The sequence below is a fragment of the Anomaloglossus baeobatrachus genome, chromosome 6, assembly GCF_048569485.1.
Source record: "Anomaloglossus baeobatrachus isolate aAnoBae1 chromosome 6, aAnoBae1.hap1, whole genome shotgun sequence".
Classification (NCBI taxonomy): Eukaryota; Metazoa; Chordata; class Amphibia; order Anura; family Aromobatidae; genus Anomaloglossus; species Anomaloglossus baeobatrachus.
Window position 1 is genome coordinate 348,697,521 of NC_134358.1, and position 14,824 is coordinate 348,712,344.

Genomic DNA, 14,824 nt, shown 5'->3' on the forward strand with positions numbered 1-14,824 from the left:
CCAGCTGCTTGAGTGCGCCTACACGATTTTCGTGGACCCGCCGATCCACAGCAATACGTCCTAGGCCGTTGCCCTTAGCAACCAGACTGCATGCCCGCATTCGAGACACCATATGTAACGTTGCGCCCTGCAACGTGGGTGTTCCACTCGCTTGCAGCGGTGTGAGGTAGCTTCAGCAACACACGTACACAGTCTCTTTAACAGACCATAGGGTTTATTAATAGGTCAAATAAACCATACTAGGTCACATAACAGAAAGATGTCAGTACTTGGCTTTATCCTCAAAGTCCAACACATAACATAAAGTCCACAGTGGAAGTTTTAGCAACTTCCCCACTCTCTGGCTCCTGCCAGCGTACAACTCTAGCCAAGGTTCCTTCCAGCACTCAGGGCCCTCTGCAGACCCCTGTCTGTCTCTCCTCCTGGAGAGATTCGGCCCTACAGCCCTGACCTGGCTTGGCTGCACTCACATCAGACTCAATTTCAGAGCCTTGTGTTCAGCCTCCACACAGGCTGATACACCCAGAGCTCCCGGCTCTGCTCTCACTTGTTTCCAGTACACACACACTGGAAGTCTGGAGCCAGTCTCTATCTAGACTGCCCTAGACACACTCCACCTAGGTTCTGAGACAGGATTGCTTTAACCCCTGGAGCCAAACCCACAGGTGGTAGGGAGTGTGTAATCAGCATCACATACCCTTCCATAGCTCTGCATGTAATGCAATCCTGTGGAACCACAGGTCCCAGCCAACTTCACATTGCAGAGCACCTATGCTTCTGCAAGACATACCGGCCCTTTGTAATACAGCCGGTTGATACATCACACCACCTATAACTGTACTACAATCTTTCACATGCACTGCAGGACTGATATCTACTACTATATGGTCACGATATGGCGGTAATATCAGTGTTGGCCTTTGTGTAGATTTATTTTCAGTAACAGCGCGGTCATCTGCTGAGGTTCCTCTATACCCGTTATTAAGGCGTGATACTATAGTTGTTACCAGGTTAAGGGCTCATTCAGATATCCCCCCCGAGCTGAACCACTAGCTACGCCACTGGCTGTAAGCCTTAATCAACAAACAAATTAAACACTTAAAATAGATCACTCTGGTTGTAATGACTCTCTATAGTATATGCGTTTCGCTTTTTGTGTTTGGTTGCTGAAAATAATGAATTGTTTGATGATATTGTAATTTACTGAGATGCACTTGTATATCAATTTGTGTCTCATATTAATATCCGTGAGTGATCTGGTCTGCAATATAAAAATCCACCAGGAATCTCTGTTCAAAAGAGCCCATGTATGATCACCTCCTTTCGATGGCATATAAACCTTCTCAATTCCCATCACTCTGCACGAATCTGTGTTTCCATTGTGAATTGTGGAAACATGTCTAGAGGCCGATGAGCATTTTTGAGAGTTTTTTAGTTGAATTCAGAGTTTATTGAACAGTATACAAATACACATCTCACTAAAACAGGAAATATAGATGTAAATCAATGAAATTTAGCATGTTATATCTGAGAATACATGTAGCTAACCACAGAAATTTCACTTATTTCTATCTCAGGCCCAAAATTATACTCTGTCACTCATGTATCCTTGCTAGAAGGGACTATAGGCCTGAGAAAAGGACGTTAATTAGAGAGTAGACACCTAAAGTGCCAAGAGGGGATGGAAAAATAAAAGTTAGTTGAGTAAGACAAACACGAAAAAGAGGTAAAGAGATCGTTGATTTTCTCTATGATGTCCTAATGAAGGAGACTGCGATCTCTGAAACGTGTTGACCTGAACAAAGAATAAGAGATGAAATAATTAACTTTGATTCTCTGGAGATAGCGCGGCATAACCCGATTTCTCTCTACAGTTCACTTATTGGCTTCTCCAGGGCTGCGACTGTTCGCTATTTTTGCAATGTGATTATAGGAGTTGTGACTTTCACAACAATTTTAGGTGAGTGTGTCTACATACACCGACTTGGTGTTTATCCTGGTAAGACCCTATTTGCACTTCTCTCCATATCTCCTTCGTGTAATTTGTTTAACCACGGGAGAAGATCCGGGGAGTCCCTCAGTAGGATCCAGGGTGTCCAAATATTGAGGACCTTTTTAGAACTATCTGTGGCCTGTCCTGTTAATGTCCTCATGCTAAATATATCATTGAGCTCAGCGACAATTTCGGCTCTAGTGGGAACTCTTGTTTATTTCTGGGAAGTAGCCTCCGCGCTACTACCAGGAAGTATCTAAGTAAATTCATCTTGAACCCAGCAACAAAGAACTCACTCAGAGAAAAGAGAGCCAACTCTGGGGTAGGCTGCATATTTGTAGATGAGAGCTTATTATAAAGATCAAAAACATCTATCCGAAAATGTTTAATAGGTGGACACGACCACCAGGTTTGTAGATAAGTGCCTGATCTTTCAAGCATCTCCAGCAGGTGTCTGAAACAGAGGGAAACATGGAATGTAGAGTTGAGGCACAGCGGCTCCACCTATAAAGCAATTTATAACCCCTTTTCATGTGTTAGGATGCTCATCGAGGATTTGAGGTTATTCAGGAGTATTTTTGATCGATCTGCCGCAGATAGTGATCTTCTCAGGTCCTGCCTCCCATTTTAGGAACAAACAATGGAAGGAAGAAAAGCAGGGGTATAATGACCGTAGTCTCAGAGGTCAACATTGCGACCTGGTCCGGCAGGTTAGGGGCCCACTGTGCACATCAGCATCTGGCTCCTCTCTGTGAGAGAGCAGATGCGCTGTTCTGTTGCAGATTAGGTGTGGCGCCCCTGACCTGGTCAGGCACCACTGAGTACTGCACCCATGCTCGGGCAGTACTTCCAGGTAATCCTGAAGGCTGGATTAGGGTGTGTACGCACAGACACATAGCAACCAGGTCTCCCACACCTTGAGAGGGGACCCTTGGGCAGACCCAAGAGGGGGCTTGCCTCCACATCTCATCAAGGGGTGTAGTGGAGGGGCTAGAAGCTAAGCTGCAGAGGCTGTAAGGAAAGTAGGAGGAGTCAGCCAGGCTGGGGGTGGAGTGCGGCAGTTGCTAAGGGAACGCACACAGACACCCTAGTCAGACCCTCCATGTGAAGTAGCCGTTAGCGGGGGAGAACGGTTACCAGCGAGTCAGTCAGAAAGACACTGAGGGAGTCAGTCGGTCAAGTATGGGGACTCCTGGTGACTAGGCACGCACGAGAACAAGGTCCCTAGAGTAGATGTTCATTTATTGATCTGCTAAACCTGCTGGTGAGGGGAACTACAAGTCCCTCACCAACCATCTAGAGTCCGAGCCTCAGCAGCAACGAGGTGGCCCATAAGGAGGATCGAGCCTAGAGCCATCTTCCTTGGTCCACACTGCCGGCAAACGGGACAAAAATGGGAGAAAAGGCAGTAGCGACTTCCCTGGATGAATCCCACGGTACTTCAAGTCAGAGGTTATCCGAAACAAGAAGTGCTAGGAAGGCGAGTTAAGTTACCCTTATACCAGCCTAAAGGATACCTGGTTTCACCTGGTTAATCTCAGCATCGCCCGGGTACCTCACCAAACCATCCAAAAGTGAGTAAAAGAAAGTTGAAAGACATTTTGGACTGAGACGGAGTTATTCTGGAACCTGTTGTTCTACACACTCAAGCCCCTGGGGCCAGCCTCACTCACGGGAAGCCACACCATCCGACTGCAGACTCCATCAGCCCCAGACGCTCGTTAAACCTGCAGTGGCGGTCACCCATAACCCTGACCGCAAACCGTGAGTGGCGTCACGACTCCTGTACATATACAAAACTAACTTACCTGTTGCCAGAAATACCAAAGTGAAGATCCTGTGGCGTCCCTGAAGGTGGAATGATGTCCCTGTGGCGACTGCTGCAGGTGGGCTCCACATCGGAAAGAGAGGGGAGGAACGCACAGCCAACTAACATGAATATATGAGGGTGCACAGTCTGCTGAAGGACAATGATGTAAGAAGAAAAAAAGAAGCAGACATAGGCACTCAGCTCATCAAAAATACATAACACTAGATATATAAATTACCAATAATTTTTCTTGAAAAACACACTTTAAAAACATTTAAAAGGAAAAAACACTAGACATGATGACAATAGTCAATGGGTATGGTGGTATAAAGTAGCTAGAAAATCAACCACCAAAAATCTATGGCCACAGGGACATATCAAAAGAGATCCATCAATGTGTACAAGGTTATTAAACAATGGCAGAGCTGGGAAAAGGCATAAATAAAACAACCTACCAATATCAATATAAACCAATGTAATAAGCCAAGGTAAGCATTGTTATAACCAGTGTCCGGTGAACACCCCAAGCCCAACGTGTGTCGCTCATCAAGTGAGCTTCATCAGGAGAGATTGAGGTGAGCAACAATCTAGAAAACACATGTATATATACATAAAATAAATCAAAGAATCAAATACCAGTGTTTGCAAAGCGTGTTGCGGCATCCGGAAGTGAACACAGGAGGCAAAAAGACCTGAATAAACAATTATCGAGTTGGGTGTGAACTGTGCATGCGTCACAATCATATAGTGAGAAACTACAAATGTGAGAAGAGTACTGCGCATGCGCCGACTGGTTTGCAGATTACAGAGTGAATCGAGCAAAAAACGAGCAGCCTATTACAGGATATATATCGCAGTCACACATCTAGGAGATAGAAATCATTTATATAGAAAGATAATAGCAAAATTTTGCATGAAAGATTGCGTACTATTAGAATAAATACGGTTTAAAGCACGCGCTTAAGATGCAAAAGTGCACAGATGAAAACGCTTTTTTATACAAACAAGTATGAATGGATGACACCTATCAGGTCAACACAGTATAATGATGCAATTGTACTAGATCAATAAACGCTAAGCGCAAAACTGAGTGTGAGGATATACAATTGCGTGACCTAAATACGAAAATACACACATGCAATTAAGTACATGCACATCCATAAAACCAGACATATCTCATGCGAATTAAGTATACTAGCCGGTAGGAACAACCAATAGGCAAATCGACACATGGCGCACACTCATAAATAAAAAAAAAAGTAAACGTGCAGTCCTCATGTCTGGTGTTTTTTCCTTTTAAATGTTTTTAAAGAGTGTGTTTTTAAAAAAAAATTATTGTTTATTTATCTATTATGTATTCTTGATGAGCTGAGTGCCTATGTCTGCTTTTTTCTTCTTGCATCATTGTTCTGTCGCAGACAACGCGGCCGCTATATGACCGGTGAGTCAGGGGGGCACAGTGTTAGTGGCAGAATCAAGCCCACCTCGCCCGTCATCGCCCACAGCATTGATGAAGCATCGTGCGTGAAGCTTGAGGAGGTGGCCACGGTCATTAGAGACTCCAGGAAAGAGCCCAGGACCGGACGGTTTTACTGATGGGGGTATATTACTGTACAAATGCAGATGGTGAGATAAGACTGTCAAAGCCTGGTCATGTGGGATTGAGGGGTATAAGCTCACTACATTGCAGGTGAGCCAAGAACAGGACTCTGGAAATTTTACAGAATCCAATGATGAGATTACATGGCATGTATCCTTCAGAAAACCGGTTAATGATCTAACAAGGAGGTGTAAATAGAGGTTTACACGCTCACTGAGTTTATCTCCAAGGCTCCCAATATCTGCCACTATCTGCCTGAGTGATGGTGGGAAGTGATCTTTAAATACTTTAAGGAGGTCTTTGCCATAGAGAGAAAGTCAAAATTTTTTATTATAATTCATCTGACAAATGTGGTCGTCCTTTGGCACGACCTTTGCATCCCCGGGCCAACACTTCATACATTCCACGCAACAACACCAAAGGAGACAAAACATATGATCCAACAGAGATCCTGGAGGTCTTTCGGTCCTACTACGAAGACCTATATAATATTAAAGGGCAGTATGCGGAGCTTCCACCCACTGACGTGGCAGATAAAATCGGGAGCTATATACAAGAGACAGCCTTGCCCTCCCTAGATAGCAATGTTATAGAGACCCTGGAGGAGGATATATCGGAATCCGAAATCTGTAATGCAATTCAAACTACTCCCTCAGGTAAATCCCCTGGCCCCGACGGGTTCACCCTGGCTTTTTACAAATTTCTTAAGGACCAATTAGCCCCGATAATGGCCAAAACATTTAATTCTATTGATGAAGACATAAGGCTAACCCCTCAGTCTATGGAAGCACAGATTAGTGTGATCCCCAAACTGGGGAAAGACCCATTATTAGCTGTAAGCTATCGCCCTATCTCATTATTGAACGTGGATCTAAAACTTTACTCTAAGATTTTGGCTGATAGATTGTCCCCTTTTCTGCCCTCCGTCATTAACACAGACCAGGTGGGGTTTGTCAAAGGCCGCGAAGCAAGGGACAATACAATTAAAACTTTGTCTCTTATTGCTAAAGCTAAAAGCAATTCGATCCCGCTGGGTCTCCTAGCCATCGATGCTGAGAAAGCCTTTGACAGAGTCAATTGGGGATTTCTGAGGGCAGCATTGGGTCAGTTGGGACTGGGACCCCGATTTATACAGAAAATTGGCGCTTTATATGATAACCCAACCGCTAAGGTGAGGGTTAATGGGGCTTTATCCTCCTCCTTTGCTATACAAAACGGGACCAGACAAGGCTGTCCCTTATCCTCGCTTTTGTATGTAGTCATCATGGAACACTTAGCTAACGCTCTCAGGGGGAATAGTAACATCAAGGGACTCAAGATCGGGGATGCCCATCATAAAATCGCATTATATGCAGATGATCTTTTCTTATACATCTCTCAACCTCATATATCGATCCCGTCTATAATGATGGAATTCGAATGATTCGGCCTCCTTAGTAAGTTTAAAGTTAATCTATCAAAATCAGAAGCCTTAAATATCTCTTTGACCCAAACTGAAGTTTCCCGGGCAATGTCTAACTTCCCATTCAAATGGAGACCTTCGGCCATTAAATATTTGGGTATTCCAATTCCAGCGGACCTCTCCAAACTATATACACTTAATCACTTACCACTACTAGAAGGTACAATCAAGAACTTAAAGTCTTACGGGGGATTCAAATTGTCTTGGATGGGCAGGATGAATGTCCTTAAAATGGATATATCCTACCACGCTTTTTGTACTACTTTCAAACCATCCCTATTTCTCCTCCCAGTAGTTTTTTTCGTACCCTTCAATCTGCTAGTATCCGATTCATATGGGGTAAAATTAAACCAAGAATCAACTTACGCACTCTTACTCTTCCAAGGGAGTGTGGAGGAGCAGGCCTTCCTAACTTCAGAGTCTACATGCAGGCTGCAGCCTTGACCCGTATATTAGACTGGCATTTCAACAGTGACTCTAAGCAATGGATACGGGTAGACCAAGAAGGACTGGAGATCCCTCTCAAACACTTCCCTTGGATACCTCCTTCAGACCTTCCTAGCGTGGGGATGCTTTCAGATTTTATCAAAGAAACGCTCAAAGTTAGTCACATAGTATCCAAAAAAATGTCCCCTCCACAGCCAGTTAGTCCTCTCGCTTCCTTATACAGATCTGCCGCAGATTTATCTCTGTGTGTGACAGGGCCTTAAGTCTATGGGAAACCCGAATAACAACTATTCGGAACTATTCGGGCTTCCCATAGACTTACATTGTGCATCGAATATTCGCATAGCGGCGACCTATTTGGAAAATATTTGTGAAGCCGAATATTTGAGTATTCCATCATCCCTAAAAATTAAGTAAGCAATAAACATAAACCAGAAATACTACAGAATGAGGATTGCCTTTTTATTGTTATTGTAATAAATTTGGTAATTATTGAAGGCATAAAGGGCATAATCTTATTTGCCCAGCACTACTTGTTAGTAAATTTAGTAATCTGGTGTAACCTCTTGTGACTAGTGTATGCTGTGATAATAAAATAGCTTTAATATACAGTAATCTACTTTAACTGATTTTACGAAATATGGTTATGATGGACTATATAGTATAACAGTGTTCTCTAGATTTAACTAACCTAGATGCTATGTATAAAACTGATGAACTAAAAGTATATTGTTTTGTTTTTACCTTTCAGTGGGTTCTGTATGCTGTAGTTATGCTGGTCGGCACACTAACTGTCGAGAATACTGCCAAGCTATATTTCGAACTGACTCATCTCCAGGCCCATCACAGATAAAAGCAGTGGAAAATTACTGTGCAGCCGTCAGTCCGCCACTCTTGGAGTGTGTAAATAACTACACTCAGTCATACCCAGTGAGAAATGCAAGCGACAGTAAGTTAACATTTTATACAATTAAGCTATTTACAAGTTAAACATTGTTAACGGGACAATTTCCATCAGCAAATAAAAATTAGTCCCACATTTTACACATACAAAAGTAGAGCTGAAGATGAGCTGAAGATATTGCATTTTCAAAAGACAAAATCTTAGTTTGAGTTTCAGCGCGACACCTGATGTGTCGCCAAAGATTGCAATGTTCTGCTGCTACATTGCAGCACAATACAAATGTATGGGGTTTGTAACCCTGAAAGCCAGAGAGCACTGTGAAGCGATAAGCAAGTAAAAACAAGTTGATGCATTTGGACCTTTTGTGACATACGTGTCACGGTTGTAGTACCCTTAGGGTCGTGATGCACTGCAAAGGAGCAGTAGCACCTACCGTAGTAAACTTTGGCTACGCAGTGTGTCAATGTCAAAGTTGCTGTCCAGCCATAGCCTTAAGGCTATGTGCGCACTGCAAAATGGAATTTTCTCAAGAAAATTCCGCAGGTATTCAAAGATTACTGCACCCGCATGCGGTTTGCTGCGGTTTTACCGTGGTATTGTTCGCGGTATTGCCGCGGTTTTGGATGTGCTTTACTGCATTCAATGCAATAAAGCACATTGAAAAAAAAAAGTCATTTCACTCTGAGATAGATAGATAAAGAGACAGAAGAATAGAGGGATGGATAGACAGATAGAGGGATAGATAGACAGACAGAGGGATAGACAGATAGATAGACAGATAGATAGAGGACAGATCGCTGCATTTCCCACGGTCGGCAGTGAGTTCACATTACCGGCCGTGGGAAATGACCGGTAATTACCTCTGCTGTCTGCTGCATTCATTCAGCGCTGTGTCTGTGACAGTCGCGGCTGGATGTAAGCAGCGCTGGACCTGTGGATTACGCCGGAGCTTTGTTTCGAGAGGGGTTAATAAAAGGGTTAACGAGGCTTGTTTGTTTTATTTAAAATAAAGTATTTTTCTGTGTGTGTTTATTCACTTTACTTACGGGTTGATCATGTCAGCTGTCACATAGACGCTGCCATGATCAAGCCTGGAGTTAATGGCGGCGATCCGCCACCATTAACCTCATGTATTACCCTGACCGCCACTGCTACACGGCGGCAGGAAGAGCCGGGGACACGCCGGTGCTGCCGCATAATGGATGCGACAGTCCCGGGGCAGCTGCGGCTGATATTCTCGGCTGTGGGAGGTGGGAGTGAGGCGGGGGACATTAACCCTGCCCCTCGCCCTCCCCAGCCTGAGAATACCAGGCCGCCGCTGTGTGCTCACCTCGGCTGGAAGGTAAATATACAGCGGAGCCCACGTTCTTTGTTTTCTATATTTCCGTTTGCTTTCTATGTGTGTTCTATGTGTCTGTGTCTGTGTTCTATGTCTGTGATCTGTGTGTTTGTTTACTCTCTGCTTTGCTTCCTCTTCCTGTAATGACATCACTTCCCTGCAAAACCGCAGACAAGCGATGTACATTACCGGAGGTAAACTGCGAAATACCGCAGGGAATAACGCAGGAAAACGCAGTGAACCGCACAGAATTTGCTGCCTGCGTTATTCCCTGCGGGATTTCACGATTAACATTGGAGTCAATGTAGTGAAATCCCGCAGCGACGTGCGGAAAAGAATTGACATGCAATTGTTTTTGCTGCGGGAATCCCGCAGCAAAACATGCAGCTGTCAAATTCCGCCTAGTGCGCACAGGATTTTTTTTCCCATAGGTTTTGCTGGTGATTCACTGCAGAGATGTTATGAACATTTTCTGCAGCGAAACATGCAGTAAAACCGCAAAAAATCCGCGGCAAAATCCGGTAAGTGCGCACATAGCCTAAGGCCCCTTTACACACTGAGACTTTCAGCGATCCCAACCTGGCCGGGATCGCTACAAAGTCTCTGGTGAGTCGCTGGTGAGCTGTCAAACAGGCAAACCTGGCCAACGACGCAACAGCGATCCGGACCTGCAGAATGACCTAGCTAGTCATTGGGGACGTTGTAAAGCAGCTTTTTGAAAGGGAAGTCGCTAACAAAGTCGCTGTAAAGTCCCCTTTACACACTGAAACTTTCTAGCGATCATGCTGCACAGCGGGAAACAAAGGACCAAAGAATGGTCCTGAATGATTTGTAGCAATCAGCAACTTCACAGCGGGGGCCAGGTCGCTGATGTGTTTCACACACTGCAATGTCGCTGGGGAGGTCGCTATTACGTCACAAAACCGGTGACGTTACAGCGATGTCGTTTGCGATGTTGCAGTGTGTAAAGCCACCTTTAAGGTTATTTCATGATTGTGTTAAGCCCACCCCTTCTTTTTTTTTTTTTAAACTCGTTTTATTGAAGGTTAAGTAAATCATTACAGTAAAGGATAAATCAGCAATTTGTACAGTAAAAATACATGTAAATTGGTTAATAGTCAGAGCAATAAAGCAACAACAATCAAGTCAACATCTATTACTTTTAGCATGTCCTTAGTACAGTAAACATTTCAAAGGTGTCAGCTCGCGAGTCATATCCATCCTGGGGCAAAAAGCTCATATTGACAAGGAATGTACAACCCATGTATCAGGGACCTCGTCATATCACTGATACGGAGTTTCATGGATCACATGTTTCTCCTTTCCCTTTCCTATAGCATTTACCAATGCAATCCAAGAGGCTCTAGTTGGGGGATGAGTGCTCATCCAATTTAGTATAATGCCCTTCCGGGCCAGAAACAGGACCTTTTTTATTAATAGATTCTCATCTTGGGACCAGGAGTGTACATCTACCACCCCAAATAGACACAGGATTGGGCACATAGCAACCGCTTTTTGAAGTATGGTGGAAAGAGTCGTTACAACCTCACTCCAATAGGAGAGAATGACCCGGCAGTCCCATATCATGTGCCAGAAATCAGCACTGTCTCTCCCGCATCTCGGACAACCCACCCCCACCAAATTATTTATCTTTTTCAGTCTCTGGGGAGTGATATAACTCTGGTGTATTATATATAACTGAATCAGTCTATTATTAATTGCGGGAGAAACCAACGTGAGTGTTTCGACAATGTCATCCCACACTACATCATCAATTTCAGAGATCCTGACACTCCACCTCTCCCAGACAGAAAGAGGACTGTTCATGGCTTTGGCCCGAATAAGTGAGGAGTATAGTTTGGAAATAAGACCGCCAGGGCCCTGCGATCTAATAATTCCAATGACTGGAAAGGAAGAGAACCTAACCCCACGACCAGAGAACTGAGCCCGAAAGGCGTGCCTGATCTGGAGATACTGAAACCCATGAGATTCCGGCAGATCGAATTCCGTACGCAGTTGTGCAAAGGGGCGAAGTTCACCATCCCGGACAAGTGATCCCAGGGAGACTATGCCGCGATTCCTCCATTCATCAAACCCCGGCAACCCACAAAAATGTGGAAGGTCCAGGTTATCCCATAAGGGGGTCTCAATTGGTATATCATGAAATCCGAATATGGCTTTAGCCTCTTTCCAGATCCTGGCCCCTAGTTTGTGTATCGGGAGGACACGACCCTCAGGGGCTCTCTTGTGATCTGTCAACAGTGGCCATAGGAGATCCACACCCGTGAACTCTGCCAAGAGTCCCTCCGGAGAACCCCTTACCCCAGGAAGTGTCCATTGACCCAGATATTGTCCGGCCAGGTAATATATATATAGATCAGGAAGGGCCATACCCCCCATGTCTTTGGGTCTCTGTAATTTGGCCAATTGGACCTTCGATCTGGATGTCCCCCAGACAAAGGTGATCATTAAGGATTCCAGGGACCGAAAGAAAGAGCGGGGAATCTGTACAAATACATGCTGGGTAATATAAAGACACTTTGGTTGCACTATCATTTTAAGGAGGTTAATCCTTCCCGCCACTGAGAGCGGGAGTTGGCTCCATCTATTAAATTTCTCCCCGAGGTGTGATAACAGGGGGGCAATATTTCTTGCTATCATCTCCGAAGGGCTTCCTGCCAGTATAATCCCAAGGTATTTAAAATGATCCACTACTGGAACCCTACATATGTGGGTGTTCGCCATTTCCTCTCTGTCCCGAGACAGAAAGAGGAGGTACGACTTTGACCAGTTTATTGACAGACCCGAGAACTCCCCGAATCGGTCAATTAGTTCCACGGCTCTAGGAATGGAGGAATCCGAATCAGATGCAAACAATAACATGTCGTCTGCATACAGAGACAAGCGTTAATCTCCCTTGCGGTGCCTCACTCCCCGGTAAATTGGGTCCGCCCGAATGCGCACCGCTAACGGTTCCATGGCAGGGCGAACAGGAGAGGGGATAGGGGACATCCCTGTCTGGTTCCTCTCCCCAAAGGAAAAATTTCCGCCACCCCGCCACCCACCTGAATGTTAGCAGATGGAGCTTTATATATAATCTCAATCCATCTAATGAATTCGTTGCCGAAATTAAATGCCCGCAGCATTCCAGCAGGTATGGCCATTCTATAGAGTCAAAGGCCTTGGCCGCATCCAGTGAGACCAGAGCTCAATCCTCCTCTAACTTGGTGCCCATCTGTAAGACCACCTGCGCCCTCCTCAGGTTATCCAAGGTACTCCTACCCGGAATGAATCCAGATTGATCCTCATGTATTATGGAGGAGATCACTTTGTTGAGTCTATTTGCTAGTATTTTGGTAAGAATTTTATAGTCAGAGTTCAACAAAGAGATCGGTCTGTACGAGCCACAATCCAATGGGTCCTTATCTGGTTTCAATAGTAGAACGATGGTTGCCTCATAGAAAGAGTCAGGCAACCGTCCCCTGCGGAACGAAGCCTCAACCGTCTCCAGGAGGGCTGGAGCCAGCTCCCCCTGATATTTGTCAAATATTTCAATCGGGAGTCCATCTGGCCCGGACGCCCTACCCCTATTGAGGGCTCCCATCGCCTCCACCATCTCCTCCATACTAATGGGCTGATCCAAGGCCGATCTCTGGGCCGAAGTCAATCTGGGAAACTCCAGATCTCGTAAATAATCAGCGATCTCCTCCCTTGACACGGTCAGCCTGGATTCATATAGGTTCCTATAGAAGTCCAAGAACACCTCCAGAATACCATTGACGGAAGTGACTGATTCGCCGCTAGGGTCTCTAATTTTAAGGACCGCAGGTGAACTATTGGATTGGTGCACCAAGAACACTAGTAAACTACTAGATTGGTTCCCTGGCTCAAAATAGCTCTGGTTCGTGAAGAAGACATGTCTCTTAGCCTTATCTTGCAAGTACAAAAGATATTTCCTCCCAGCCTGTAGCCATTGAGATCTGTTTTCCTCAGAAGGGTCCGAGGTGAATCTATGTTCGAGCACTCTATTTTGAGTGGCCAATTCCTCCTCCTCTCTGGCCGCCTGTTTCTTGAGATAGGAGATAGAGGAGTGACAGCATCCCCTCAAATACGCCTTAAGCGCATCCCAATAGGCCGAGTGATTCTCTTCCACGGAGTTCGTCTCAGTATATGCCCTGAGTTGATCAGGAATCCTATCATTGGTTCCAAAGAGTGAAAGCCACCAAGGGTTAATCTTCCGTGACAGTTTACGAGATTTACATCCTTCCCATTTAATGCCTACAAATACCGGGGAGTGATCTGATACTGATCTGGGCAAGTGGCATACCGATTGTATATGGGCACAGACTCTTTCGATTCCACAGATGTAATCAATTCGAGATAAAGAATTTTTCCCGGGAGTATAACATGTATATTCTCTCAGTACTGGGTTATAAAACCGCCACATGTCGCACCATTCCACCTCCTGTAGGAATGCACTCAGTCTAGTTTGTATCGTAGGGAAGATCGGGACCTGTCGGGTGTTGAATCTATCCAGTCCTGGGTTATTAATCAAATTAAAGTCCCCCATGCAGAGCACCAAGGCTTGTGGGAATTGTGAGGCAAACTTAGCCGCCTCATACAGAATCGAGATTCCCATCGCAGGGGGGATGTATATAGCTAGGATCACTATCATTACCCCATCGATATGAGCCTGGATAAACACATACCTCCCATCATTATCCTTTATAATCTTACCCGGGTCCCACCGCAGTGTTTTGTGGATTAGTACCGCTACTCCCCTAGAATATGAGGAATGAACAGAATGAGCGGACCATTGAACCCAAGGCTTCTGAAGCACTCTAGTGGTCTCCAACAATAAATGGGTCTCTTGTAAACATACAATCTGAGCTTTGGATGTTTTGATATGTGCGAATACTGCCGCCCTTTTCCTGGATGTGCCCAGTCCCCTAACATTCCATGTCATCAAGCCTAAAGCCATTGAAAGATACCACTTGCTAAATTGAATGAAAAATGTCAGAAACTTAACCTACAGTAGAACTTGGGTAAACGTACCCTTAAATACAAACAATCGGCTGCACTCACACAGCCGATAAGAACTGGTCCAGTAGTGCGACCAGGAGAGATTTTCCCTAGCAACGACTAGGGTGAACCAACGTGGCTAGATGGTGTACTTGGTACGGGGGTGTCCTCAAACAAGGACTTAAGCTTCTCCTGCAGTCCAATAATTTGAATTACCCTGCAACATAGCCTTTAATCATGCATAAAT

The 14,824-nt window shown here is 44.9% G+C and overlaps 1 protein-coding gene across 12 annotated transcripts in view; it reads left to right on the forward strand.

The window, feature by feature from the left end:
- RECK (reversion inducing cysteine rich protein with kazal motifs) overlaps positions 1–14,824 on the forward strand; it is a 1,668,523-nt gene that overhangs the window by 453,246 nt on the left and 1,200,453 nt on the right. For all 12 annotated transcript variants that reach the window (XR_012724346.1, XR_012724347.1, XM_075314993.1 and 9 more), the window contains exon 8: positions 8,064–8,261. Coding sequence is in view for 10 of the 12 variants with exons in the window: in XM_075314993.1 (XP_075171108.1) it covers positions 8,064–8,261 (198 nt within the window). In the remaining 2 variants the exon portion in view is untranslated. The remainder of the gene's footprint in view (positions 1–8,063; positions 8,262–14,824) is intronic.